Source organism: Meriones unguiculatus, chromosome 6 (assembly GCF_030254825.1).
Source record: "Meriones unguiculatus strain TT.TT164.6M chromosome 6, Bangor_MerUng_6.1, whole genome shotgun sequence".
In the NCBI taxonomy this organism is placed as follows: Eukaryota; Metazoa; Chordata; class Mammalia; order Rodentia; family Muridae; genus Meriones; species Meriones unguiculatus.
In genome coordinates, this window is record NC_083354.1 from 38,432,982 (window position 1) to 38,460,252 (window position 27,271).

Genomic DNA, 27,271 nt, shown 5'->3' on the forward strand with positions numbered 1-27,271 from the left:
GCTGAGCCATCTTGTCAGCCCCCTAAATAAAAATTCCTGGGTATGAACCCACCTGCACTGCATCAGAAAATGTAAGGACACAGCCTGATATGCTACTTACAAGTATTATCTCCTAACAATCATGTATGAGCCACTCTTCTATGGCAGAGGTTGACAGATAAAAAGGGCCACATAACAAATTTAGGCTTTGAAATCTATACACTAATATCCTTTTGCACAATTGTTCAATTATGACATGATAAAAACAGAGCAACAAACAATCTGTAAGAAGTAGCTGTGGCTCTATCTCTACTTCATGTATAATAACAAGAGGTGAGCTGAAAGAGGCCCATGAGCAGCTAATCGCTGGTCTAGGGGAAAAAATTAAAAGAGGAGTAAATGTATACGTGACCTGAGAGAGAAAGAGAGAGAATGATAAAAACAGATTAAATAAAGTATGAAAAGAGATAAAAATTTAAAAACATACCGTAGGAAATTTTTTATATTTTTGTGCTAGATGTGATTTTGACGTCCTGTGTACTGAAGTACCAAGAATCATGTTTGCATCTAAAATAATCTAACCTGTGTTATTCTGTAGAGCATGAACTTCAAAGTTGAGCTTTCTTTTTCATTCCACTGACCATTACTATAAGAGCAATTAGGCATGAGGCTGAAGACACCTGTCTCAGTGACTCACTTAGAAAAGGTAAGTTTTTAAAATAATTTCTTCTTCGGGGGTGCAGCTTAGATTTTTTTTTTCCTGTTTAAAACTGTATCAAGAAAGGGATTAGAGAAATGGCTTAGCAGTTAAGAGCACAGGCTACTCTTCTAGAGGACTAGTGTTCAGCTCCCAGTACCAACATGAAGGCTTACAACCATCTGTAAGTCTACTTCCAGGGGGAAAGCTAAGGCCCTCTTCTGGCATCCACAGATATCGCATGTACATGATGCATAGAAACACATGCAGACACAAAATACCCATACACATAAAACGAAATAAATCTGAAAAACTACATTAAAGGGCTGGAGAAATGTCCTAGCAGTTAAGAGTGCTTACTCCTTGTACCCAGGACCTAAGTGCATTTTCCAGTACCAACATTAGACAGCTCACAACTACCTGTAAGTCTAGCTCCAGAGAATCCAAACACTCTTTTGCCCTCCACTCCATGTGCACACACCCATACGCAGACATGCACATATGCATGTAATTAAAGTAAAATTTTATAAAAACTACATGAAATTATTTTAATAAAGTGTTATTTAACATATAAAAACATAATAAATTCTAAATCTGCCAGTATTTACCTTAAATTTAAATGAATTAAATTGTATATGTAAAAGACTGCCAGAAGGAACTCTTTTAAACGAAATATGCAATGAGGTATAAAGTCTGAAAGTAAGACTAAGAAGGTAGGCACACAAAGACAAGTCAAAAAAAATTAGAGTAACATGTATATCAAAGCAAGCAGCTCAGGGAAGCAATGCTAGAAGTAAAGCTGATAATGGGAGCAATCAAAACTCTAAATACTCATACACCTGGTAATAGAGATTCAAATATACAAGACAAAAGTTGAGGGCTGGGGATCAGCTCAGTAGAACAGCTGTGTAGCATGTTCAAGGGCCTATGTCTGATTCCCAGCACTGGAAACAACAAAAAAAGCAGCTCTTCATTAAAGGAACAAGAAGAGAAAAACCAACTTTTACTCATTACCAGTAAGGTTTCATATTTTCTTACCATAAAGGAATTTATAACTAATAATTTAAAAACCTCAAATTAGACATGTTTTTGTAATTCATATAGAGGTTATGAATATTCTGGGTCTCTATGCATGCCTCTCCATACCTTTGTCAAACCCCATGTCTTTGTACACTGGTCACCTTAGTGAAGTTTTCTCTGGGCACTAACAGTGCAAACGCCCACACCCCGATACCCTAATTCATCCACGCCTCCCTGGTTTCTCCCCTCGTCTAGCACTTATTGCTGTCTTCCCGCCTCCTCCCACTGGAACATGTGACCCATGAGGGTAGGACCACTGCCATTTTGCCCACTGCTGTAACTACAGCAATATCTAGAACAGTGTATTTCAGAGAAGGGGACTTTTTAGTCTCCACTAAAAGCATGACTAAGTTATTTGAGGTAACACTCCAGAGGCAAACAACTACACTCACTGGATAAGATTCCTGATTTTTAAAATCCTAAAAGCAACCAATGTTTGACAACAAGAGACACAAGACTAGAAGCAGCACTTGAAAGTTTCTACTCTATTGTGGGTGAAAGAACAGATCAAACCCACATGACATGCAGTCAAAAGTCAGCACACTAAATGAGACACAGTCTTAAGGGTAAAGGGAACATAAGTCGACCCTATTTTCCTATTGCCTTTTTTCCCCCAAAAACTTGTTTTAAAAAGAGAACAAACTACCCAGGGACTGGAAGATGGCTCAATTGAGTGAAATGCATGCTATACAAGTGTAGGACCTGAATTCTAATCCCTAGTACCCACATAAAACTGTGAGTTCTATATACATCTGTCACTCCAGTGCTCCTATGGGGAAAGGAGAGGTGGTTTCATGGGCTGCCCTGGCATATGCACCAGGCAAACACCAAGAGACCCTCTTTCAAACAATGTGGAAGGTGACGGCTGAGCCTCAAGGCTGTTTTCTGACCCTACTCAACATGGGCTCACTAGCATGCATGTTTGAATGTACTAGCACATGCATGCCCCCCTCGCAGACACGCCTCCACCACCACCAGTATCACCATCATTACACGAGCAAAAAGATAAGTAAATGAATAAAACTTGGCCAGGGGAAGAAAAGGTGGACACAGAGACAAAGTGAATCAAATCAAATCCTTTAGTACAGTAAATGACCCAGATACTCAGGTCCTACTTTTGTGGGCTGTAAGAACAAATGCAAAATTCCTAGGAACAGCCAAAAGGTATTAGAGGACAAGAACTAACAACTGAGCAGGATGAAGCAGCTATCTACCTGCATGATGGAAAAGGTGACCAGACAGAAAATAAAGAGAAATCAACAGAGATGGAGGAAAGGAGATGGAAATAGAGGAGGAAACAAGACACCACGGCAAGAACAAGTATAAACAAATACTAGGATCAGGTGTACTTACAATGTTGCCTTTCTTTAGGAGAAAGAAATACTTATGCTTGCCTACAAGGACAACCTGGAAAGAACTGTGAGGAGCAGAAAACTATTTTTAAAAGATTATCTGTCAAATACTTACAACTTCTACAGATAAAAATAAAGCAGCTAAAATTTAAATTCAGTAAACAGGACTTACGGGAGACCAGACAGAGCTCAAAGGATAATTAGTGACTAAGACAAGTCAAAAGACAATGTCTAGAATACACAAAAAGGTCTTTTGGTATTTACAGAATAAGAAAAAATATGTGACTACAAAAAGCAAACTACAAATCATAAATATGCTAACACCATTCTTAAACCAATGTTTCATAAAGAGGTTGGATGCAGAAAGCTGACATTAAAAAGGACTAAAAGATAGGAAGCAATTGCTGTGCAGGTATAGTGCTGTCTATAGGAGGAAGATTTAAAAGGTAAAGAGATGGGAATGGGACACACCAACAAAAATAGAGGAGGAAGATGGGTGGGGAGATTGAGGGAGGGATAGGAGAAAGTTACTGAGAACTGCAGGGAATTGGAAGAGGCCTATTCTGCAGTCTAGGATCTGATTCTACAAGTTTTCAATTAACTCATTTCTTAAAATGTAAATTCTCTAGTTAGGAGAGGTTCTTTATACAATTTACTGTATTTATATGCATTCATAAATAAGAAACACTAGTTTGTTTTATTACTTATATGAGCGAGAGGAAGGATTAGTAAACTAGAAATAGCAATAAACTTTTATTCTTCAAAAAAGCTCATATAAACTGTGGCAGAGCATGACTATTTCTCAAATCTAGGAGGCGTGAATATGGAAATCTGTACTGTGCACTGTGCATACCTCTGCTGTACTATACTATATTAGTACAGTATTAGAGCACACTATAATATACTGTATATATATATTATTCCATAATAAAATAATTTTAAAAGTAAAAAAAAAAAAAAACTCTTAATTCCTTGAAGGTGTCACAAAAAAGTAAAGCCAAATAAATCTGACACATACACACTAGCTGAACCAAAGTGCAAAAAAATGAACTGTTAGGCCTGGACAAGATTTAGAAAAAAAAAAAATGGATTGTTCTTCTGTTTGGGTTCAGGCAGAAAGAGAAAGAAATGAAAACAAAAGAGGATAAAGATAACAAGGAAGAGATAAACTACAAGAGGGAATGGAGAAGACTGGAAAAAAGTAAAATATGGGAAAGGCAGGAAGGAAGACAGAAGAGGAGAAAATCAGAGCATGGACAGAAAAAACTCAGGCTGCCTCTGCCAACTAAAGGCGTGTGTGGAGGCTGGGGAAGCACTGTGCTGCTGCCCTCACGGCTAAGGAGCTCTGAAAAGGAGCCTTTGTTTGGGCTTTTCATTTTCTTTAGTGGAACTCCATTTATTTTAGGTCTTTTAGGAAAACTTAAAATTTCCTGTCTAGCATGAGCAGATTCTGCCAGTCTTTCAGATCTAAAACTCTAAATTAACGTTTATATTTCCCTCATAGACTGTTTCAAATTCATGTTACTTAGGGTTATATGAGTATAACAAATATCTTTAGGTTTTTAACTATGTGTGGTACAGGGATGAAAAAGACTGTCATATTGTTGTTTTAAAAAGAAAATTCCAATTGTTTAAAATTTACGAATGAAGACTCAGGATCCAGACGCTGAGGTGAAAACCTACTAGCTCAGAGAGGAAGAGGAGGCACCCCGCAGGTCTTCCTACCCAGCTCATGTCCCAGAAGAAAAAAGCCAAAGGGCCTTCTTCTCCAGTGTCGCCAATACGCTCCAGCTCAAAGTCCCCCTTTCTGTTTACTCCCTGTCAACTTGTTTCTTGCTCTGCTTCTTGATGTAGGGTTAAGTTTATTTAACCCTGTGTACAGAAAGCTTGTGAATTAAAAGTGTATGTTAGGGCTGAGCCACAGCAAACAAAAAAACAGGTTTTTACAACTCATAATCTCAAGGATCACAATGGGATCAAATATCCTGCAACACCAGGTGATTCTTCACTTCTTAAAATTAACCTATTTAAAAGCTTAGTTGACTACAAAGTAAGTGTGAAGGTTTGTTTTCTGGTTTTGGAGACAGAGTCTCACTATGTACATCTGTCTGGCTTGGAACTCACTACACAAACAAAACTAGTCTCAAACTCTTAGATATCTACCTGTCTCTGCCTCAAGAGTGAGTTTCCTTTCCTTTCCTTTCTTCTCTTAAATTTTTCCGAGACAGGGTTACTCTGTGTAGCTGTACCTGCCATGGAACTCCCTCTGTGGACCAGACTGGCCTCAAATTCAGATATCCACTTATTTCTGCCTCTCTGAGTGCTGGGATTAAAGGTGTGCGCTACTACAGCATCAGAGTGAGTTTCTTAACAGTTAAATTTGTATCAGAAACCAGTTCTGACATTATTGGTGAGATTATTATCTGTCAGGCTAAACAGCATTAATCATATGACACATAAAATTGGTTTTAAAATTTTGCCCTGAATTAGATAACAAGCCAAACACATATTATGTATGCATTGAAATCTACCTTCAAGTTTAGGTTTTTAATAAACATGTAAAGAAGACAGTCTATATATAAAAGGTGTATTTATCTCTGGTAGCTATGTAAAACTGACAGCAATGAGAATGCTGAATACTTCACAATTATAAACAACCTTAAAAGAAAAAAAAAATCACAAAATGTGATTCAAAGTTTAACTACCTCTGTTTAACACAAACTTGGGCTTGAAGACAAAATTCATCACTTCTGGATGTTTTAGAATTCTTTATACAAACGCTCAGTTTTACTAATTATTTTCAGCACACAGATATAGAATTATTAAATATAGAATTGTTATTAAATCTTATGTAGAGAGGGCTTGTTCTCTAAGCATTAAACTACTGGTCGGTGGGGCTGTTTATTACTTCTCTTTTCTTATATATCCTGTGGTGAGGCTGGAGAGATGACTCAGCAGTTAAGAGCGCTGGCTCTTAACTGGGGAGCAGGATTCCATTCCCAGCACCCATATGGCAGCCCACAATCACCTGCTCACTACAGTTCTAGAAAGTCTAATGCCCTCTTCTGGCCTCAGCAGGCACTGCATACACATGATACACAGGCATACATGCAGGCAAAACACCCCCACCCCACCCCCCACACACACCCTGCGCTACTGGCTGCATTTTCCTCAGTTTTTTCTAGAGTCAGAGATATTTTTAAATACTTATTTATTTATTGTGTATACACTGTTCTGCCTGCATGCCAGAAGAAGGAACCAGATCTCATTACAGATGGTTGTAAGCCACCATGTGGTTGCTGAGAACTGAACTCAAGACCTCTGGAAGAGCAACCAGTGCTCTTAACCTCTGAGCCATCTCTCCAGCCCCAGAGTCAGAGATCTTAAAGGTAAACATCTGGGATAACACCATACCAATGTGGTTTCATCATCCACAGACAACTGCCCTTGTTTGGAAGAACTCTGGAACACTGACTTGTAGAAGACAATATCTTATCTCCTTAAATTCCATTCTTATGGCTTTAGCAGTTCAATCTAGAATTATCAAGACCAAGAGTCCTTGGCTTCAGCCTTCCAGACATCTCAGCTGTTGGCCATCTTAACCATGTTTTTTCTTTTAAACTCACTTGGTGGCAAAATCTGAACTAACCTAAACTTAGTTTATGGCAAAACATATTGAAACAGACATGAGTCTCTTTGTTCCTTTTATTCCATTCAATGTACATCTATCCACATTAACAAAATTTAACAACAGCATGGTCACAGCACACTCCTGCCCCAGCCTGAAAGAGTTGTTACACATGAAACGTGACCAACTGGTCCCCCAGGCTTCGTCTTTTTCTTTTTTAAACTGGTCTTGCCATATATTCCAGGCTGGCCTCAAATTTATAATCTTCCTGCCCCCATCTCCCACATCCTGGGATGACAGGTATATTCCACAACACCAGTTTCCCCTGGGTTTACAATGAGAATTTGTAAATTTATGTAACTTTAGTCAACACACACAGCACTTTCTTCTTTCTTCCTCTCTTTCTTTCTTTTCTTTTCTTTTTTTTTTTTAACTGAAGGCAGGCCATTTTTAAACTTTCTGCTTCATGTTTAAGATAGATGTACTCCAAAGTAACTGTGTCTAATATAATACACACACACACATTCCATCTCACAGGACAAAAAGAGCAAGCCAAAACCATACACAGGTCTCAAAGTATTAATTTTGTCCAAGTTTTCTTCAGTAAAACAACAACTTCAACAAGAACCCTTAAAATCCAGAGATTTACATATAAGAAATACACTCTATTTCATATTAACTAGTTTCTTAAACCCAAGTTCCTCTTTCACTTGAAGCTATATCCTTCCTTATTCTAATTAAAACAACAAGAAACAAGACTTTAGGTTTCTGGGCTGCTATACTCTCACAAAGCCAGTGAGGACCAATGAGCATGGTCTTTACCTAATGGCAAACAAGAAACCTTAGAAGTGCTCCACCACTCATATCCAAGGAAACTCACAGAATGCTCTGTTTTACCTCCTCTTTCTGTCCCCACAGGCTCCCCTTGCTCAGTCCTTTTTTTGTGGCAATTCCTGTCTAACCCAGCCACCGTATGTCTAAGCCTTCTCTCCACTCCACATCTTGTCTAGAGGTTCAGCCATTCCTCATGTTAAGCATCCTCAAAATGTTGCCAAATTTCCAGTGCTCATTTGTGGCCTAGATTATCTCTGTGTTCCAAATCTATATATGCAGTTACCTTTCACCTGTCCACTGAGGAAATCAGCCCTGTGGAGATGTCAAAGGCACCTCCTGTTTGGCACAAATGACTACATAACAGTATGTGCAAGTCTTCCCATAGCAGCATGATAAATGGCATCATTATCTCTGCTACTCAAGTTCAAAATGTGGGCACACACCCCGTGCATTCTCCCAAGCCCACATCTGCCATCTACCAACAGTTCTTGCCTTATGTAACTCCCACCAGAACTGGAAGCCCAGCTATTCCTCATTACTTCTGCTGCTACGCCTCATCTAAGACCAGACTTGTACACCCATGTCGAGAGCACTATGGTAGTCTCTTTCCTGTCTTTTCACTTATATTCTTGACCTCCTTCCAAACCACAAGGCAGATCAGTGTGATACCCTACAAAGAATTTGAATCAAAAATATTGAAACAATAAATACAAAGGAAGTTATATAAAGGATAGATTTGGTTTATAACTAGATAAATTATTTAATATTAATAATAGAAAACCAATCAGTTATTAATATGTCCTCTGACAGAAACCCAAATCTGGATCTGAGGCCACACCTCCTAATCCTTCTTCCCACAACAGTTTCATCAACAAGGGAACAAACATTCAAATAAGAGCATATGACGGTGGTTTTCATCCAAACCACCATAGTTGTACAAAACTGCACCTTTGAAGAATCTGTATCAACAAAACAAACACTCAAATCAGACTTGTTTTTTATCAAGCCACTCAAAGCATTTTTAGTTCTCAGGAAATTCAGCAGATACAGATACAGGAATAATGGTACATGCTTGCAATTGCAGCACATAGGAGGGGAAGGCAGGAAGATCAGGACTTCAAGGTCATCCTCAACTACATGAGACTGCCATAAAGCCAAACACGTGAACAAAAGATAAAACAAAAATAACCAAAAAAAGCAATACTCTAATGCACTCACTAAGTTATAATATGGAAAATGCTTACCTGACAGATTCCTGATAAATGCCAAAAAGATCGACTCTATTGTTGATAAGAGATGTATCAACCAATAGTGGGAAACCTAACTTGAATCCTAGTGTAAATGAACTGAAAAAAAGACATTTATAAAGCAACTGAGATCTGGACAATGAAATTTTTTAAAATTAAGTTAACTTAAACCAATTCATTTTCAAAATCCTTACAACAGAACTCAACACTACAAGGCACACTGTGAGAGCAAACACGTAAGCGAAGGGCCGAGTATGTGAGGTAAGCCGGCCGGTACGTGTGGCATTCTCACAAGATGCTGGCAACTGAAGTAGACAACTACTGGCGCAGAATACTGTGTAAAGCTGCAAACTGGACTTTTAACTCCATCCCAGACAGGGTGTTGCTCTGTAGTTCAGGCTGGACTTTAATTTGTAGCAATCCTCCTGCTCCCACCTTGGTGTTAGGATTATTTCTTTGTATCCAGGTACAAATCAGAATCGCAAGAATATAACTGCTGCAGCATAAAAATGATTTACCTTGTAGAGTATCAGAAAAGTGGCAGTGCCTAGGCCAGACATAAATACTAGGAACAAAGGAAAATCTATGGAAAGGTTCCATCACTAAACCCCTAAACTCAGAAGCTCTGTACCTACACATAGCGTGCACACAAGCTTGTAAGAGTGGGTGTGTATGCACAGACAGACAGGCAGGAAGGCAGGCAGGGAGACACAGACACACACAGACAGACACACATACACACACATACCTTATAGAAAAGGAACTACCGGAAAAAGAAAATGAAAGTTGTTGGACCCATTTAAACTTTTATTTGCAAAGGTTAAGGGTTTTGATGACAAAATAAAGAACCTTTCTCAGGATGCACAGTAAAAGAGAAGGCTGAAAGGAAACACATTAATGACACAATGGAACAACATAATAACTCTAGCTTATAACTAATAACTAACTGTTCTGTGAGGAGAGGGGGAAACAAATAAAGGAGAAGAACATAATTAAAGAAATAACGAAAGAGGTAGCTGCGGATAAACACTCAGTGGAGAAGTGTTTTTCTATATAAACATGAGGAATTCAAATCTCTAGGACCCGTATACACACAGCTGGATGTGGAGGCAGCTTCTGCTAGCCTAGGTGGGCAAGAGCATCTCTGGAGCTCAAAGGTCATCCTGCCCAAAACAATGGGCTCTCTATGTTCAGTGAGAGAAGAGTAAAGTGGAGAACAGCAGAGGAAGACACGCAACAGTTGGTCATGTCTCAAAACAGTGTGCATTCAGGTAATCACACAAAATACACACACGTACACAACTGCAGTAACAATAACAATGACAACAGAATGCTTTCCAGCTCTAAACTCAAATTCCTTAGAAATAAAAGCCAGTAAAATCAAAACCAAAATAATCTGTTTTTAACTTAAAAATACATTTTCAATCTGGATTACAAGTGGCACACACTTGTAATCCCAGCACTTGGGAGGCAGAGGCAGGCGGATCTCTGTGAGTCTGGGGTCAGCCTGGTCTACAAAGTGAATTCTAGGACATCCAGGGCTACACAGATAAACCCTGTCTTGAAAAATAATGGGCTGGAGAGATGGCTCAGCTAATAAGAGCACTCACTGGCTGCTCTTCCAGAGGTCCTGAGTTCAATTCCCACCAACCACCTGTAGTGAGATCTGGTGCCCTCTTCTAGGTGTACATGAAGGCAGAACACTATACATAATAAATAAATCTTTTTTAAAAAAAGACTTTGTTGGCTTTTTTTCTTTGAATAAATGAAGGAAATTTTTCTTTAACAATTCAAGACCTTTAGTATTTCAAGCAAGAGATGGTCACAATTTGAACCATATCTGGCATTAATAAAATTAAGTAGCATGTTATGAAATATACCAAGGTTCCTAACAGTTAGAAATTATTCAGAAATTTGCCACTTCAGTTGTCAAGAGGATCAAACCATGTCATTCCACAAGTACAAAGAAAAGATAGGAACCTTAAAAAGTCAACTTCATTACCAATATCAGGTTTGCAATGCTGCTGGTAACAGGGACTGCCTCAGGAAGGCTGCCATGTGTTTAACAGCGCCTCACAGAGCTGCACCTCAGGCTGGCTGGCTAGCTGGCTAGGGCCAGCAGTGGCTACTGTAAGGTTGCTTTATTTTTAGCCACTAGCACTTTCTATCTTAGTAACTCACACTTACTGTCTTCTTTCTTACATTGACTGGTGCTAATGCCGTTTTGTTTTAGTTTTTAAGGACTTGGACAGAGTGGCAAATCCAACCAGGAGAGTAAGAGAGCCTCTTCTGGCTTTTGAATACTCCCTGAGACATGACTTCTTCTTGGACTGTTATGTGGACCGCTGACTCTCCTGATTCTCACTAATAACCATTCTTCTGTTCCATGTAATTTCCCTTCTCTTCATTCACTTCTTCTTTTTTTTTTTTTCCCCGAGGGGGGGTGTTGTTTCAAGACAGTGTTTCTTTGTGTAGCCTTAGCTGTCCTGGACTTGCTCTGTAGACTAGGCTGGCCTCGACTCACAGATCTGCCTGCCTCTGCCTCTCAAGCTCTGGGACTAAAGGTGTAAGCCATCACCACCTATTTTTTTGTTTGTTTGTTTTTAATTTATCCTATCATCGATTTCAGTAGAAAATATTGGCCTTGCATCAGTAAGTGAAAAGGCAGGTGACTCTTTTGTGATTTACATAATACAATCCTAATGTGTCATAATGTTCAAGAGCAAAAAAAAAAAAAGGATATTTTCAGCATTAGTTTCTTGCTAGTGTTCAACTCCTCATAAACTAAATTTCAAATGAGTTAGAAATGATCCTAGAAACCAAAGGATCTCACAGAGGGTGATCCCTGAAAATGTTTTTTTAAAAAAATCAGGATTTCACTCTGTAGCCCTACTATATGGACCAAGCTGGCTTTGAACTCACAAAGCTCTCCCTGCATCTTCCTCCTGAGTGCTGGAATTAAAGTTTGCCACCATGCCTGGCCTAATATATATATATATATATATATATATATATATTTACTAGACTGCACTCAAATGTTAAAAGTTTAGGAAAAATCCATTTATAACAAAACCTTATTTCTTTCCAGCCACTCTGCAGGAACACAAAAGGCCAAATTCCTTTTTCATGCTTCTGTGGTCAATTGTAGGCCTCAGTACCACATAATAATCCTACAGGTTTTTAATTAACCCTCCCTGAATTTGATTGCTGAGCACATAATATTACATAACTATTCAAATGTTTGGCTTTATGCTTTAGTGTAAGAATGAGACAACTGAAGTTAAAAGCATCCAAAGGCTAACCTCGAGAATTCACCAAGCAATAAGCCACTCCAGGACCCACAAAGCCTCACCAAGCAGTAAGTCACACCAGGACCTCATATATCTGAGCTGACCCTGAAATAAGACCACCAATAACCCAACTGGAATACCTACTGATCAACCATAAACAAGTAAGTCCAATGACACGGCCAAAGATGTCAGAAGGTGGGACTGGAGAGAGCGCAGTGGATAAAGGAAGTGCTTACCGCACTAACTCAGTCCCCACAAGCAGCTGAGCAAGGCACAAAGCAATCTGTATCCACCGCCTCATTCCTAGCCGATGGCTGCTACAGTTAGATCCCTGAGGCTTGCTGGCCAGTCAGCCTAGTTGACACAGCGAGGTCCAGGGTCACTAAAAAATTCTGTCTTAGAAAACGCACAAGAGCAACGGAGGAAGACACCAATGTCATCCTCTAGCCTTCACATACACCTGCACAGGTAAGTAGCCCTGCCAAATAAACAAAGCAAGCCAAAAGATAACTCCCAGAAAACACACACATACACACAGTCTGATAGGAAGATGACTAGTGTTATCAGAAAGCAGGTATGTTTGATAACAGCTGAGATACTTTTCACTGATATGTTTGGCAAATTAAACAATTAATAACAGCAAGAACTAAAATGAAAAGTTGGACACTAGGTATCACTGTTCGGAATGTATATAATAAAGTATTTTTGGGACTGTTGTTACAGCTAGCACAATTTAAAGCTAAATTTTTGGTCCTAAAATGCTACTTATGGAATATTTTGAAAAAAAAAATGCATGTGTGTGTATTCACATAAATGCCCTATACAAAAGTATCTTTTCCAGAACAACTTATAAAAATTATATATGGCAAAGAATGTAAACATTCTCAAAAGATGAAATAGTCATACTACAGCTATACAATGGAAGACTATGCAACAGTTTAAACAAGCAAGGCAGAGCAACACATGACAGCATGGCTTTAAAACACTTCATATGTTATTGAGCAGGCATAGCAAATGTTGAAAATCTACTGAGAATGACTGTTTTCAAAAGGTGTGCTTCAGCAGTAAAACAACTGCCCCGGGTAAGTGAGGCCTGGTTTCCATTTACAGTAGTTCCCATAAAGCAAATAAACAGCAATCAACACAAAATTTGTTTGAAGGTGTATGTTAAAGCACATAAAAGGCATGAAAAGTTACTACATAAAAGCATAAACAAGTTTAAGGAATTTTTGTGTTATGATCATTATGTCAATTTTTAAAAGAAGATATTTTCACACCAAGTTCATAGTTCAAAATCTTTAATTGGCAAATAGTCAAAAATAGAGCAATGCCTTTGCTATCTATGTTCATGAGATTGCACATAGGGTTCACACACACAAATTGTATGTGAGAAACTCATCATACTCAGAGTAGCCATACCAAACACTAAAACTATTCATCCTGATATCCTACTGTTACACACAAGCTTTCTTGCTCAGGCATTTAAGGTTTTTTAAAGGTATATTTTAATACAACCAAGCATTATTAAGGAATAAAATTATTTGGAAGGCTATCCTCTAAGGTTTACAAAAAGTCATTACTTCTAATGCCAAAAAAAAAAAAAAAAATACATTCCTAAACTGTCTGAACATACGTGTTATCTGGAAAATAAAAACCAAGTAAATATACATGGATGGCCAAAGAACTTAGGCTTAAAAGTAATAAAATAAAATCTAGATATGGTAAAAGCAAATACAACATTCAGTTACCTAAAAATTAAGCATTTTTCTGTTGTTTTAATATGCTAAGGGGGAAAAAACTTGTAAATGTGCTTAAGTATGTGAAAAAGTAATTTGATGGTTTATTATTTTACAATTAGTAAAGGATATCTAGCATACTTACATAAGGTCATATAAAAATTACATAAAGTCTCAAAATCACTCATAACAATGTATAATATAAAAGTTACTATTGTATTTAAATGAATAAATACTTTAAATGACTATCAATAACAGCAAGTTGAAATCTATTCCTAATATTGCCAAGAGGACTGACTCTCAGAGGGCAGATCATGATTTAATCATGACATTATTAAAACTTAAAACCTACAAATCCAAGCAAGGAATTCTTAAGAACCTAGCCACACACAGAGAGACAGATAGACAGACAGAGACAGAATGAGAGAGACAGAGACAGAGAGAGAGAGAGAGAGAGAGAGAAAGGCAAAACACTGTAGAACCTTATACCCCCTCTCATCCATATTTCTGATATTGGTGTGACTATGAAGCATACTTCTAAGCATCTTAATAAAAGGGTTAATAACAGGGGAAAAGGCTCAAATACTCAGTGTCATGAAGGACAATAGCAGGTGCACATCTGCAACTGATTCAGCCTCGTTTGCTTTCTGTGCCTGGACCTGGAACACACCTTTCAGCAAGTCTCAGTTTCCTAATCTGTGAAATGGAAACACCAAGTCTCTATGTACTTCACTGGGCATTTGTGCCTGAGGAGACAATGTATATAAAAGTAAATGAAAGTGCCTTTGAAAAGTATAAAACACTATAGAAATAGGTATTTTTAAAACTGTGCTTACCAAAACACCAACAAAGGCAATCTGTGATCAAATTATGTCCTATATAAAATTCTTAAAGGATGTTTACTGGAGACATTGACAACCACAAGCATACTAATTACTGTCGTATCCATGGCAAGCCATTTTGCTTCTCTAAGTATTTTATTACCACAAAACTGAAATTCTGTCAAATAACAGGGAAGCTGTCAAGCTAGCTAATCAAACCTCCTGGCTTGAACCTGCCATTGCTCCAAAGGCCATATTCTCCCCCAGAGCTTCCGTACTGGACCCTTCCACTACCCCTTCATACCCAATCCCAAAGACTGAAGAAGCCGTGCTTGGGTTGCAAGGTAAATTTCACCTTATGTTTGACAGACCCCACACTGACACATCAGGTGAAAAAAGACACCCCCCAAATCCCCATATACAAGCAAATACACGACTACACACAAACACATACATGTCCTTCGTTCCATTAGGAGAAATGTATTTCTTACACAGCAAACGATCATCACCTTAAAACGAAGTGTACAGCACAGCACAACAAGAAGAATCAATCATACTCACCATCTCCCATAGCCATGCAGATGGTCCTGGGAGCTCTCAAACCAAGAGGTCAAATACCACAGCAAAATAAGTGGAGCTCACTGCCTGCGCCACTGGGCTCGGCCTGCAGCCTACAGGCACCCCGAGCACTGTGTGACCCAGGCCGCGCTGCAGCTCTGCACCGCAATAGCCAACAGCTGCTACTCCACTTCAAAATAAAAGTCTGGGGTCTTGCTGAAAACCCTCGTTTTTTTTAGCAGAGCCTAGCAGGGCCTGATCAAGATTACTCGTTAACTGCACATATGCTGTTAGATACACATTGTGATATTTATCCTTGTGCCGATGTCTGAAATTTAATCTAAGAAAAGCTCTGGGAGCCAATAAATGTCATCCCACCGGGGGACTTTTAATGCAATCATCAAAACACAAGGCATGTGTTCAGCAATCATTTTCTGCTTCCCTAAAGATATCCGTGTAATCAGTAGCAATCACATGATCTGATGGATTAGCTGGTTTGTGCCTTTTTAAAAAAGGTTTTCGTCCTTTTGTCATTACCTTTTAATATTTACAACAGAAGACTGCTAGAAGTGCACAAACAGGAATAGCCCAGTTTCCATGATTAACTGCTCTCATTATGCAGGAAGCATTCTGGCTGCCGTAAACAAATCACGTCAAAGACATCCCATCAAAGGCAGCTCTGTGCACGGACAGCAGGGCCACACGGAACAAAGCTTGCTTCTGGTGGAGACAGAACTAGCCAGTGCGCAGCTGCAGGGGAGCTAAGCTCCCTCTCTCCAGGCTGCACAGCCATCTCTACATTATCAAGCTCTGAAAAGGCCTTAGGACTCATGGCCACACAGAAACATGTTTTTAAATCAACCTAAGAAAAGAGCTTCTCCGTTCACTACCAAGAGCATGCTATGAAAATATACAAAAACTAGCCTGGAAGTTATGGTAGGGACCTGCATAAGCTGAATACTAAGGTAATTCTTAAGTCTAAGTCCTGCGCTTTACCTTACTGCCAGCCTCTAAGGTAAGTCATTCTCTTCCTGGCACCTGTCTCAAACAGAGAAAGTAGAAATTACTCTACCGTGATTATAAACCAAACTGTACTTGGTCCTACAAGCATATCAGCCAAATTATACATAATCTTTCACAATGAGGGAAAAAGAAACAGTCGCAGCCACCAACTCGGTTAGTGTTTACATCTCTGTTAGGGCAGGAAACTGTCCACGAAGCTCCATGACGACAGCAGGCCCTGCCACAATCACTGGGGACCACAATTTGTAGTCTTTTCATCTTGGGCTGGGGATGGCTCCTTCCACACACAGTATGCTTACTTTTAATTCCATTTCCTTCTAACGGAGAAGCTAATTCCTCTGTGCTTAAGGACTTGGCCAACTTGCTTTGGTAACATGAAAATTAAAGTCCAGCTTCTTAAAATCCTCCAGAAAAACAAACATGCATTTCTCACTATTTCCTGAATCAAATGATTTATGTTCAAATTTGATGATATAATTTAGTGTTCTTGACTCTGCTCAAATAGTCCTTTTAAAACTAAAGTCAAAAAACTTAATCAGAGCTTCAGTCAAGAGCATTGTAATGGCAATTATGAAAAGAGGGAGGAGAGAGAGAGAGAGAGAGAGAGAGAGAGAGAGAGAGAGAAGAATAACAGCTACACAGCAAAACCCACAAGAAGAGCAGCAGAAAAAGGCTTTGTCTGAATAGTCAAAGCAACAAGACGGTGTTACTCCAGGTCACCCCGTGTACAGGCCTCTCTAGACCACAGGCTTCGTGGGCTCCTACCTCTACATGCCAAAGTTATCCCAACCTCTGCGACAGTCAGGGCATAGCTCACTTCTTCAACACACCTCAGACAGTCTCCTCTTCCTGACTGCGCTCCAGGAAGCCTGATCTCTCTATGTTCTTCAAATAACCAAATCCTGTTCACCTCTGAGCTTTCATAGTCACTATTTTCTTTTGGCCAAAGTGTCGCCCTAACAAATAACCCTTGATAGGTTATTCTATGGATTAGGTCTCAACTGAAATATGTTACTTCTTAAAAGAGGCCGACTTAGCATTACTGAATTACTTATACTCTCAGAATTCTACTGGGGACTGAACTGATAGCTCTGTATATAGGGGAATATTCTCACTGAGCTCCCCCAGCCCCAGGCTACATTAAATTTCTCAGAAAAGCCCTGAACTTTCCCTCAGCCCTATAAGGAGCTGAGATGGCAGGCCTGTTCCATCCTAGGGTGTATATAAAATGAAACAGAGTTGGAATCTTTAAAGAAGTTTTGAATAAAGAGTTTTAAACAAAAGTGTTAATAGACAGAGTTCCTTGGGAAGAAAGACACACCTGAAGGCATGTGAGGGGGCTTCTCCAAGAGTCACCAACTGATATATTTTTGTACACATACAGCACACTCAAGTATCCTGAGTTAAAATGAAATGAACCATAATTTTTCTCATTAATATTAGTGGAAATATTTTTTTTTCATTTTAATGATTTCCCACTTGGCAGCAGGATCTTTAAGAAGCATGCCAATTTCATGAACAAGGAAAACCTGTATCTTTCCCACTGCTAATGGTTACCACACTATGTATGAGCTTGACGTCGAACGGGAAGTCTCCTACAGTGGATCAGAGAAACACTGAAGGAGACCTAAAGTATTGAGAGGAAGAAAACAAGCAGGACATAAGTTCATGTAGCAGAGATAGAAATGACTGAATAGTTAGAATGGGAAATCAAGTCAAGTTTCACCTTGGTGGAACAACTAACCAAAATGGCTAAACCTGGAAAAAACAGATTAAGAAGAGAAACAGCCAGGCCTGGTAACACATGCCCATAATTCTAGCATTTGTGAGGTAGATAGGGAAGGATCAGAAGTTCAAAGTCATCATCTTCTACAAAGAGTCAGAGGCCTACCAGGGCTGTGTGAGACCCTGTGATGGATGAGAGGGAAAGAGGGAGGCAAGGAAAGGGAGGTACAGAGAGAGGGAGGGGTCAACGGTGAGTGAGGGGGAGAACAAGAACACATGAAACAGAACACAAACAAGGTTGTTCATATAGGATATGATAAACCTGAAATGCCTATGGAATATAGGACACGATAAACCTGAAATCCAGACAGCAATGTCATCAAAACCACAGGCCTCCAAAAGCATAGTATAAAGAAGAGACAGCTAGAAGTATATTTGGGAATCATCAGCAAAGAATCTGCTTGTCTTTGGTCTGGACTAGACCAGTAAGACAGAGATTAAACCAAGGGAGAGACAGTCTGGGTCTTAAGATTGCAACCATGACAAATGAGCTTCTTTTAGTTTCCTCTGCTGTTAACTAATTCATAAAGGTATTTTTACGGACAAGGTAGTGCAGTCATCTTTCCATAACAACAGGGGATTAGTTCCAGGAATCTAAGGATGCCCAAGTCTTTCTTGTATAAAATGTTGTATATCTGAGACGACTTAGACGTGTCCTTCTAAGGGCTCATGGACCATGCCTCCAGGGGAACTGCCACAGGACTAGTGAGATCGGAGCATCTTTAAAACCTGGAAATCTCAAACCTGAGATTTAAATCATCCTGAGAAACGACATCGTGGAACAAAGCTCTCTCCTTGTTTTCTGTGCCTGCCTCAGGAGCACAGGACACAGCCCCAAGGTTAAAGGTGATCGATCACTCAGCATTGCTGGTAGTCACACGAGCTTCTCTCCTGTTAGCTTTCCTCATGCAATACAGCACTGCCAGCATCCTAGACCCAGCCAATGACACACATTCATCCTCAAAACCTCTAATTCATCAAAGATCATCTGAGACTCATCATTTATTCTGGAGAAGAAGGAGGCCCCTTCTCCTGAAGGACTCACTGCTGGACCTCAGGGTTTGACTGCCAACAAGGCAGTCATATCGGAACCATGATTGCTGGTGGAACTTGTCTGATTGCCACAAGATAGCTACCCAATTTGTCTGTTCAAACCAGTGGAGCCCGCAGGTTCTGCCAGTTGGATTAGCCTGGGAACCTGAATTCTAGCAGTCACCAGACCAGGCACGAGCATTTGCCTGCACCCTCTGTCGTTAATACAGTGTAGTTTAACCGAAGGGCTGTACACTGCAGTATCACCATAGCCTCAAGTTCAGAACTCTGATTTGCTGCTGCTGTTTGGTACTGGCAATCTCATTAAAAAGAGTTAAGTGTAACACGGTGGGAAAACTCTTTCACATCCCCAGTGAAATCAAGAGCCTTGGTGCATGGACCAGCCATTCCTGAGGGAAGCAGAATCTGTAACTCCAAGTTCCATCCATTTCTACCCAGAAGAGGAGAGCACTCAGACTTCCTTCCGGAGAAGCACTTGGCAATAGTGGGAGAAACAACCAAATATACTTCACATTATCTTAAGAGTAATCGGTATAAGCAATATAATCCAGTTATTACACTACACCATTGACGTAATAATAATACATTCCCAAACTTTCCATGTTCAGAACAGAGGTAATCATCAAAAGCACTTGATTTTGTAGTTGGCTGAATCTATGGGTGTGGTGTCCCCAAATGTGGAGCCACAGATATGGATTAAGTATGCCATCATCAAAAACATCTTAACCGAAAACAGAAAATTTTTCAACTTTTTATATACAATATACATTATAGATAATTTTAACTGTTATCTTCAACTAGACTTGTAATATTTACATCATAATCTCCAAGACAATCTTCTGGACTTCCTCCAAGAAAAATAAAAGCCAGATTCTAACCTCAAACTGCTGTATTTACAGTGAGAGAAACAGAAGAAAAAGAAATGGAACAGGGAAAAAATAAGCTCCTTTCAGAAGGTAACAGGAATAATCTTATCAAACACAACAGCAACCATGCTTCCCATATGATCCACAATCAAACAGTGACTCCTTTAATTTTATAATATGAACCACAGACTTTCCTTAGTTATATGCAAATAGTGTGGGAACACACAAGGATGCTATCAAAACCCCAAGTCACAAAATTTAACAACTCCTCCTTTTCCTGCTGTTCTGGTTTCTACACATATCGACAAAGATAACTACTAGACCTATTAGGATGCAGTTCTTAAACACCTTCTATTCAGAGAAGAGATGTGAGAAACAGCTGTCTGAGTGCGAGAACTGATCGCAATGAAGTCAATGCTTGAAACCTAAGTTTAGATTAAGGTATACACGATCTTCATAAAACCAAACTGTCATTCCACCTGACTCTGTGCAATTCAACAAAGCCTGAGTTTGAATGAACCCAGAGAAAAGGCCCATGTTATATTTTAACTAGTTTTCCTATTATATGGCTTTAAATTCATACAACAAACTTTCCTCCAACATCATTTACTCTGTCAAGCTAAGCCACTTTCTACTATAAAGCTGGTTTTCCACTTAAAGAAAAAAAATTGTACTATCTTTGGCAATAGAATATATTCTTCACAAAATGTGCTAATGAATACAGTCAGGTAGAAGCTACTCGGTAGGACTAAATACAACTTGTTAACATTTTAAAAAATAAAGGAATCACAAATCAAATGAATGACAACTTATCTGTGGACATAGACACTGATTTCATAAACTCTATTTTGCTTCTTTCTACTTAAGCAAAGATGACTACTGTAGCAAAATTCCTGCTTGTTTCTTCACCAACATTGTTCCTCAGTCTGCACACTGGTGAAAAGAGCCAATCAATCCAACAATTTCTACTAAAAACAGCAAGAAAAAATAATTAATCTAACTATAAGAACACACTTCACACATAGAACAAACACAAGAGGGTTACCAGCCTGTTGGAGGTTGGTCTGATGTGCGTTACTGGCCCTTAAGATCTGGTTACACCTATCTTGGTTTTGTAAACCTGCCCAAGACATATCTGATTGGTTGATTAAACAGCCTATACCTGGGCAGGGCAGAATGGGGTAGGTGTGGCTAAGGTTACAGGGAGGATCAAGGAAACAGACAAACACGAAGAGGAAGAAGGAAAATGCCAAAATGGGTTAGCCTGGAGAAGAAAGTGTAAGAAGAAGTGTAGGGCCTGGAGGAAGGACTCCAATAATGGTGTGGAAAGGCTAAGATAAATAATAAAAGCAAGTATTTATAAGTTTATGGGTGGAAGATTGGATGGTTAAGGAGGATGGCATCGGATGAGGGCTGGGAGATGAATGGTGAGGTGATTCAAACAGCATAAGCAGGAATGTCTGCCCAGCCCAAGATAAATAAGACAATTATAAAACATAACAGGTATTTGTGTCTTATTATTTGTGACAGTGGGTAGATAATACTGCTGTGATAATCATAGGGCAAATAATAAATAACAATATATAGCCCAAAACACTCATCTTTTTTTTTTTTTAGTTAAAACATCAACCTTCAAGTACAAAGACAGAAAGACCAGAAACATTATCCCTTTATTCTACAATCCCATTATGTAATCTTCATAATTCCTTATGAATTATTCAACTCCAGTACTTTGGAGAAGGTGCAGATCGAGGACATGAGAGTCCACTGCTACACCACAGCTAAGTTTACAAGCTACAAAATCAATGCTTTTGAAATTAAAGATGCCTACTTGGCTTAAAACACAGCTAGTGTCTAACACTTTGCTAAGTCATCTCAAATATTTAAGAGGTGGAAGAACTTAATTACTCTTACCTTTGCAGACACTCAAAATCATACCGCCTGAATTTTTAACTTCATCAAATTTGGCAAGTATCATTTCTAATCTGGGAATAAAGAATAAATTGTTTTTACATAGAGATGAACAGAAACAACTTCCTTTATCACCTCTCTTGGAAAAAAGATTCTAGGAATTCATCTTATTATCTATACAACTCTCCTACAATTGACTCAAAGAAGATACAAACCCCACTCTCTTCATTTGAGAAGTCAAATGACCTGATCTATGTATACAGATATGTTGATAAAACAGACAACTTTCACACAAAGCAATTTCAACAAAATTATTTCTCCAAGCCCAGGAAAAAAACTTTCTAGTTGTATCCTTGTAACAACCTTGTGAAAACCAAACTCAGAAGACAGGAGGCAGACATGAAAAGGTAAAGGAAGGCAGAGACTACACGACGCTGGCGCAGCTGCACCTGAGGCCTCTCCTGCTTGTTGCCTATCTCCCACAACACCAGTTCCACTAAATTTATACCCAGGGTCCTTACTCTTTCTGCACCTCTACTACTGCTTTAAAATTATTTTTTTGGAAAGGGGAGTTTCAAGACAAGTTTCTCTGTGTAGTCCTTTCTGTCCTGGAACTCGCTCTATAGAGCAGAGTGATCTCGAGCTCAGACCCACTTGCCTCTGCCTCCTGAATGCAGGGATTAAAGGAGTGAACCACTACTACCCGGCAAAACACACATTTCTGATTAGAAATAAAATGGCCGTTCACTACAGAATGAAATTAGAAACACAAATAGAGAGGGGAAAAACGTACCAACACATACTCCAACCATGCCGAGACTTTACTTTCCTGGAGCATTTACACTCACACATCCTTTAGGATAAAATGAAGTCTTGCCATCGATGCTTTACTTTATTTATTTAGTTTGCTTTTTCTTTAGTTTTCTAACCTATCATTCTATGACTTATTCATAATATATATTTGTTCCATGAGTTTTAACTGCCAAGTGGTTCTTTGGCTTATTTTTACATTCCCTTCCATAATTTTATTCCCTAAAACATTTAAGTCTTGATCCACATCTTGTCATTTCTCACTTATAAAGTGAATCTATAATTTTTGAAATGCCAATAACTACTTTAAGAAATAACTAAGTATATTTCATGGGCAACACAAACTGAATTTGGTGATTTGTTTGTTTTTTCATTGCGGGGGGGGAGCTGAAAGATGAAAGGATGGACCTGAGAGGAATGGAAAGTGAGTGTGATAGGGTGCACCATGTGAAATTCCCAAATAATCAATAAGAATATTATGTTGAAAAATTTAAAAAGAAAAAGGAAAGGGGCTGGAGAGATGGCTGAGCAGTTAAGAGCACTGGCTGTTCCTCTAAAGGACCCCAGTCTGATTCCTAGCACATTCACAAGGCATTCACAATCAGCTGTAATTCAAAGTATTTGATATCTTCTTCTGGCCTTCATAGGTGCTATATGTACATGGTGCAAAGATGCACATGGAGGCAAAACATATATACATATGAAACAAAAGGAGAAGAAAAAATACCAATTTAGCAAAAAATCCCTAGTGATTCCTTATAAAGTGATTTCTAAATGTTAACCTCACTTCCAACCACAACTGATGCAGGCAAGCACAGCTATTTGTGTATGTGCAGATGAAACACTCAGGCTGAATCATCCTACAACACAGTCTCCTCCATGTGGTTGAAAAGACAGTATCAGATGTGGGCATGAAATTTCAAGTTGACACCACACAATGAGTCTAGATGGGCCAAAGACAGAAAGGAAAGGATTTAGAAAAGCTGTTTGAGAAAAAAAGTGTAAGACTGTGGGGAAAAAAGCAAGCCAGCAATCCCAGCACTTGAGAGGCAGGAGACAGGAGTGCTGAAGGCAAGACTCAGCTATCAGGTGAGTTCAAAAACCAACCTGGGCAAAAGAACCTACCTTCAATAAACAACAAACAGGAAGTTCAGAAAGGAAAACAGACTATCATGAAACTAAAATAAAGCAATAAAACATGGAGCAAGAGAGACAGAGGCAGCACCCTTAGTAAGAGGAGGCAACTGAAAGAGTTGAATATTAACAAGAATAGTGGGAAGCCATAATAAGAAAGAGAAAAAACGAAAGCTTCCAAAGGTTTACAACTAGGCTAAGCTCGAAAAAAAAAGTGAGAAAATGTTTACTTCACACTTCTATCTTGCTGTCAGTTCTCACTTTTCTCCTATAACTATCCTAATCTCAGTAGTGAGAATTTTTTTAATATAAAAATGTAACGTGAATACGTTTTTGTTTGAATCCCAGATGTAGGGATATGGGGCTGTTTCTGGTTGTTCACAGCTGACTATGATTTGCCTTGTGCTCTAACAGCGGCATGATTTTGCTGGCTGAAGATAGTTTACTTGGAATTCTGAGGACTCTTGAGAGGGTAGATAAATGCCAGAGCCCAAAGAAGCACAGTGGCTGCTGTTCCCCCCCTGCTGTTGCTGCTCCCCCTTTGCTCCTCCTGCTGTTGCTGTTTAGAGATAACCTAATGATGAAGACCCAATTTGCCCTAAGGAACCAGACATCCCTAATCAGCAGGAAGTATTCTGACAATATCGACGATGCCCTTTCCCCTTTAACCTGCTTTTTTTCCCCACCTAGTGTTAGAAGATTGGAAGAAACGGGGTGGTATAGGAAGGCAGGAAAAAAGAACCCAATAAAGTAGACAAAAGTCCAGCTACAAGTGGCACCCAACATGGAATGAGGCAGAATGGGAAATCTGATTTCTAATGCCCTAGAGGAAACACAAGAGATGAAGCAGTGAATATTTTGTTTCAAGACATCAGCAAAAGGTTTACTGTAGCTGCTGTCATTAGGCTTTTCTCCCACTTTGCTAATAGAGGGAATTTTCCCCCCTTTTTCTTCCTATACTCAGTCTCAAAAAAAAAAAATGTTAGGAGAATGGCTGAACAATTTGGAAAATTGTGGGTAGAAATAAAGGAATCTAAGAAATAAAGATGTGGATGAAATGGGGGAAAGGTGGGTCACTCTACTCTCTCCTTTTTGAAAAGTTGCAGTTGGCTATGCAACTGGAAAAGCTGCAGGTGTAGGTGGAAGCTCTTGGAAAGCTAGAGTGCTGAAAAAGAGAAAACAAACGGGCAAGAGAATGGAAGCTTCCTGGAGGATGAAAACGGGAAGCAAACCAGGCTAGAAGGCAGATCACAGGCCCACCTGGCACTACACACTTCCAGTCTCAAGTCTGCAAAGCCTTTGGGCAGGATAGGGAGACTGCGTGCAGATGGGGAGGAGGAAGGGGAGGACATAAAGGGAGGACAGGGTTAAATAAAATCAGCCCATCTGAGAGAATGGGCTAATCTTCAGCCAACTACACCACCAGAGGCTGGGCAGCCTGGGATTAGCAAATCACTATTGGTTTTCCCAGTAACTGTACAGTGCTAATGGTGTGAATCATGATATTGACAGGATAGCATGGCGTCCTATAGAAATGAGAGATCTGAGGCATTTTAAAGAGGCCATGATTTCCTATGGAATGTGTCTACTTTATGTAAACCAAATATTAAGTAACCGGGCTACCCAAAATAGAACTATTCCTCAATACTGTAAGGGCCTGGTAACAGCTATGCTAGAGGCAGGTCAGCAGTTACAATGATTAATGTGGTACAGGAAGGAAGCTGTGAACACTGAGCAGCAAAATAGAAGAGGGGGAATGAATATTGTCAAAGATGAGTTGCTGGGTGAAGGGCAGTTTACAAGAACAGATTTGATTTGGTGATGGTGTTATAGAACAATGTTGCTTAATGGCTTTAAGAGTTTGGGATAGGGAGACTCGAGAAATGGCTCAGAGGTTGAGAGCACTGGCTGCTCTTCCAAGAGGTCCTGAGTTGAATTCCCAGCAACCACGTGGTGGCTCATAACCATCTGTAATGAGATCTGGTGTTCTCTTCTGGTGTGCAAGCACACATGCAGATGGAACATTGTATACATAATAAATAAAAATAAAATCTTAAAAAAAAAAGAGGTTTGGATAATGTTGAAGAGACTGGAAAAAGATCCACCTCATTTACTAAGACTGCATAAGGCTTGGGGAAGCCTTAAAGATTTTTTGAAATGACTGGTTTCAGCTATAAACAAAACCATATCAGACCCTGACAGGTGCTGATAGAGATCCTTGCATTTGAGAATGTGAATAATGAATGTAAAAGAGTTATTAGACTGTTAATGGTTTGAGCAGCACCAAAGACATGGAGATAAGGGGCTCGAGGAGATACTGGTTCTCATGAGTTTCATGCTAATATCATAGGACAAGCAAGAGCTTAGAGGTCTCCCCTATCAAAATGCCTAGTACTTCAATTGTGAAAAATTGGGCCATTTACAAATAATTTGTGACCAAGCTGCTAAAAGCCTCAGATCTCAAAATGCTCAGTGTGTTAACTATGAGAAATACGATACTTTCCTCCAGAGAAGTAAACAAAGTGTTTCTCACACCAGTGGCTTTTGAAAAGAACACATAGGCTTCCCGAGGTTTGCAGACAGTGTGGCCTGGGATACCTGTTGGCATAATATTCTTGTGGAATGTATACAATTTACCCTTGTTCATTCAAATGCTGATTTCTCTACCCCACTATCTGGTTTCAATCCGGACATTGCACTGTGATGCTTACTCTACGCATCACCTGTCTCAAGTTTGCATAAACATGCCACCATCTGTTCTCTATATTGTCAATTAACGAACCAGCCCCAATGCTGTGCAATGAAGAGAATAGAGTGGGACATCCTGGTCAGGAGAGGAGGAGAGCGGGAAGGAGAATGGAGAGATGGACCGGACCTAAGATATGACTAAAAGCAAGTATAATGGGTGAAATCTGAATAATAGGAAACTATGTGGGCTTGGAGGGTTAGGATGGAATAAATATTGCCCAGCATTGTGCTCTAGGTTAATTAAATAAATCCCAGTCTCTGTGAGGTGATTTGGGTATACAGCTGGTTTAGGACTAACTGCTGTTTAACGAAAAGATAAATCAATAATAAATTTAAATACGCAACAAATAACACTGGACCCATGAATGCAGGTCCAAGAGAGATACCAAAGCAATTTCTTACCATCAAGAAATGAAATGGCCCCAGAAGTAAAAAGTTTAAAGAGTTTCAGAAAGAGCGGCCAAGAGTGAACAGGTTATAAAAAAAACCTTGACCACTGATCTGGGAGGAAGACGAAGGAAGCAGGGAGTAAAGGAAGAGAATCTGTAGGAGAGGCCTTGGAACCACGTGGAGAAATGAACCAGCCCTAAGACAGGACTAAAAGCAAGTATAATGGGTGAATGTGAATGGTAGGAAACTGCGGGCTTGGAGGTTTAGGATGGAGTAACTATAGCCCAGCATTGTGCTCTAGGTTAATTAAATAAATCCTAGTCTCTGTG

The 27,271-nt window shown here is 39.4% G+C and overlaps 1 protein-coding gene across 21 annotated transcripts in view; it reads right to left on the bottom strand.

Moving 5' to 3' along the window:
* The window catches only part of Clasp2 (cytoplasmic linker associated protein 2), a 180,655-nt gene that overhangs the window by 120,255 nt on the left and 33,129 nt on the right, over positions 1-27,271 (bottom strand). For 20 of the 21 annotated variants that reach the window (XM_060385138.1, XM_060385132.1, XM_060385124.1 and 17 more), the window contains exon 7: positions 21,864-21,934. In XM_060385138.1, coding sequence (XP_060241121.1) covers positions 21,864-21,934 — 71 coding nt within the window. Of the gene's footprint in view, positions 1-15,225; positions 15,703-21,863; positions 21,935-27,271 lie in introns of those variants that run through there. The other variant, XM_060385140.1, reaches the window with a different exon arrangement.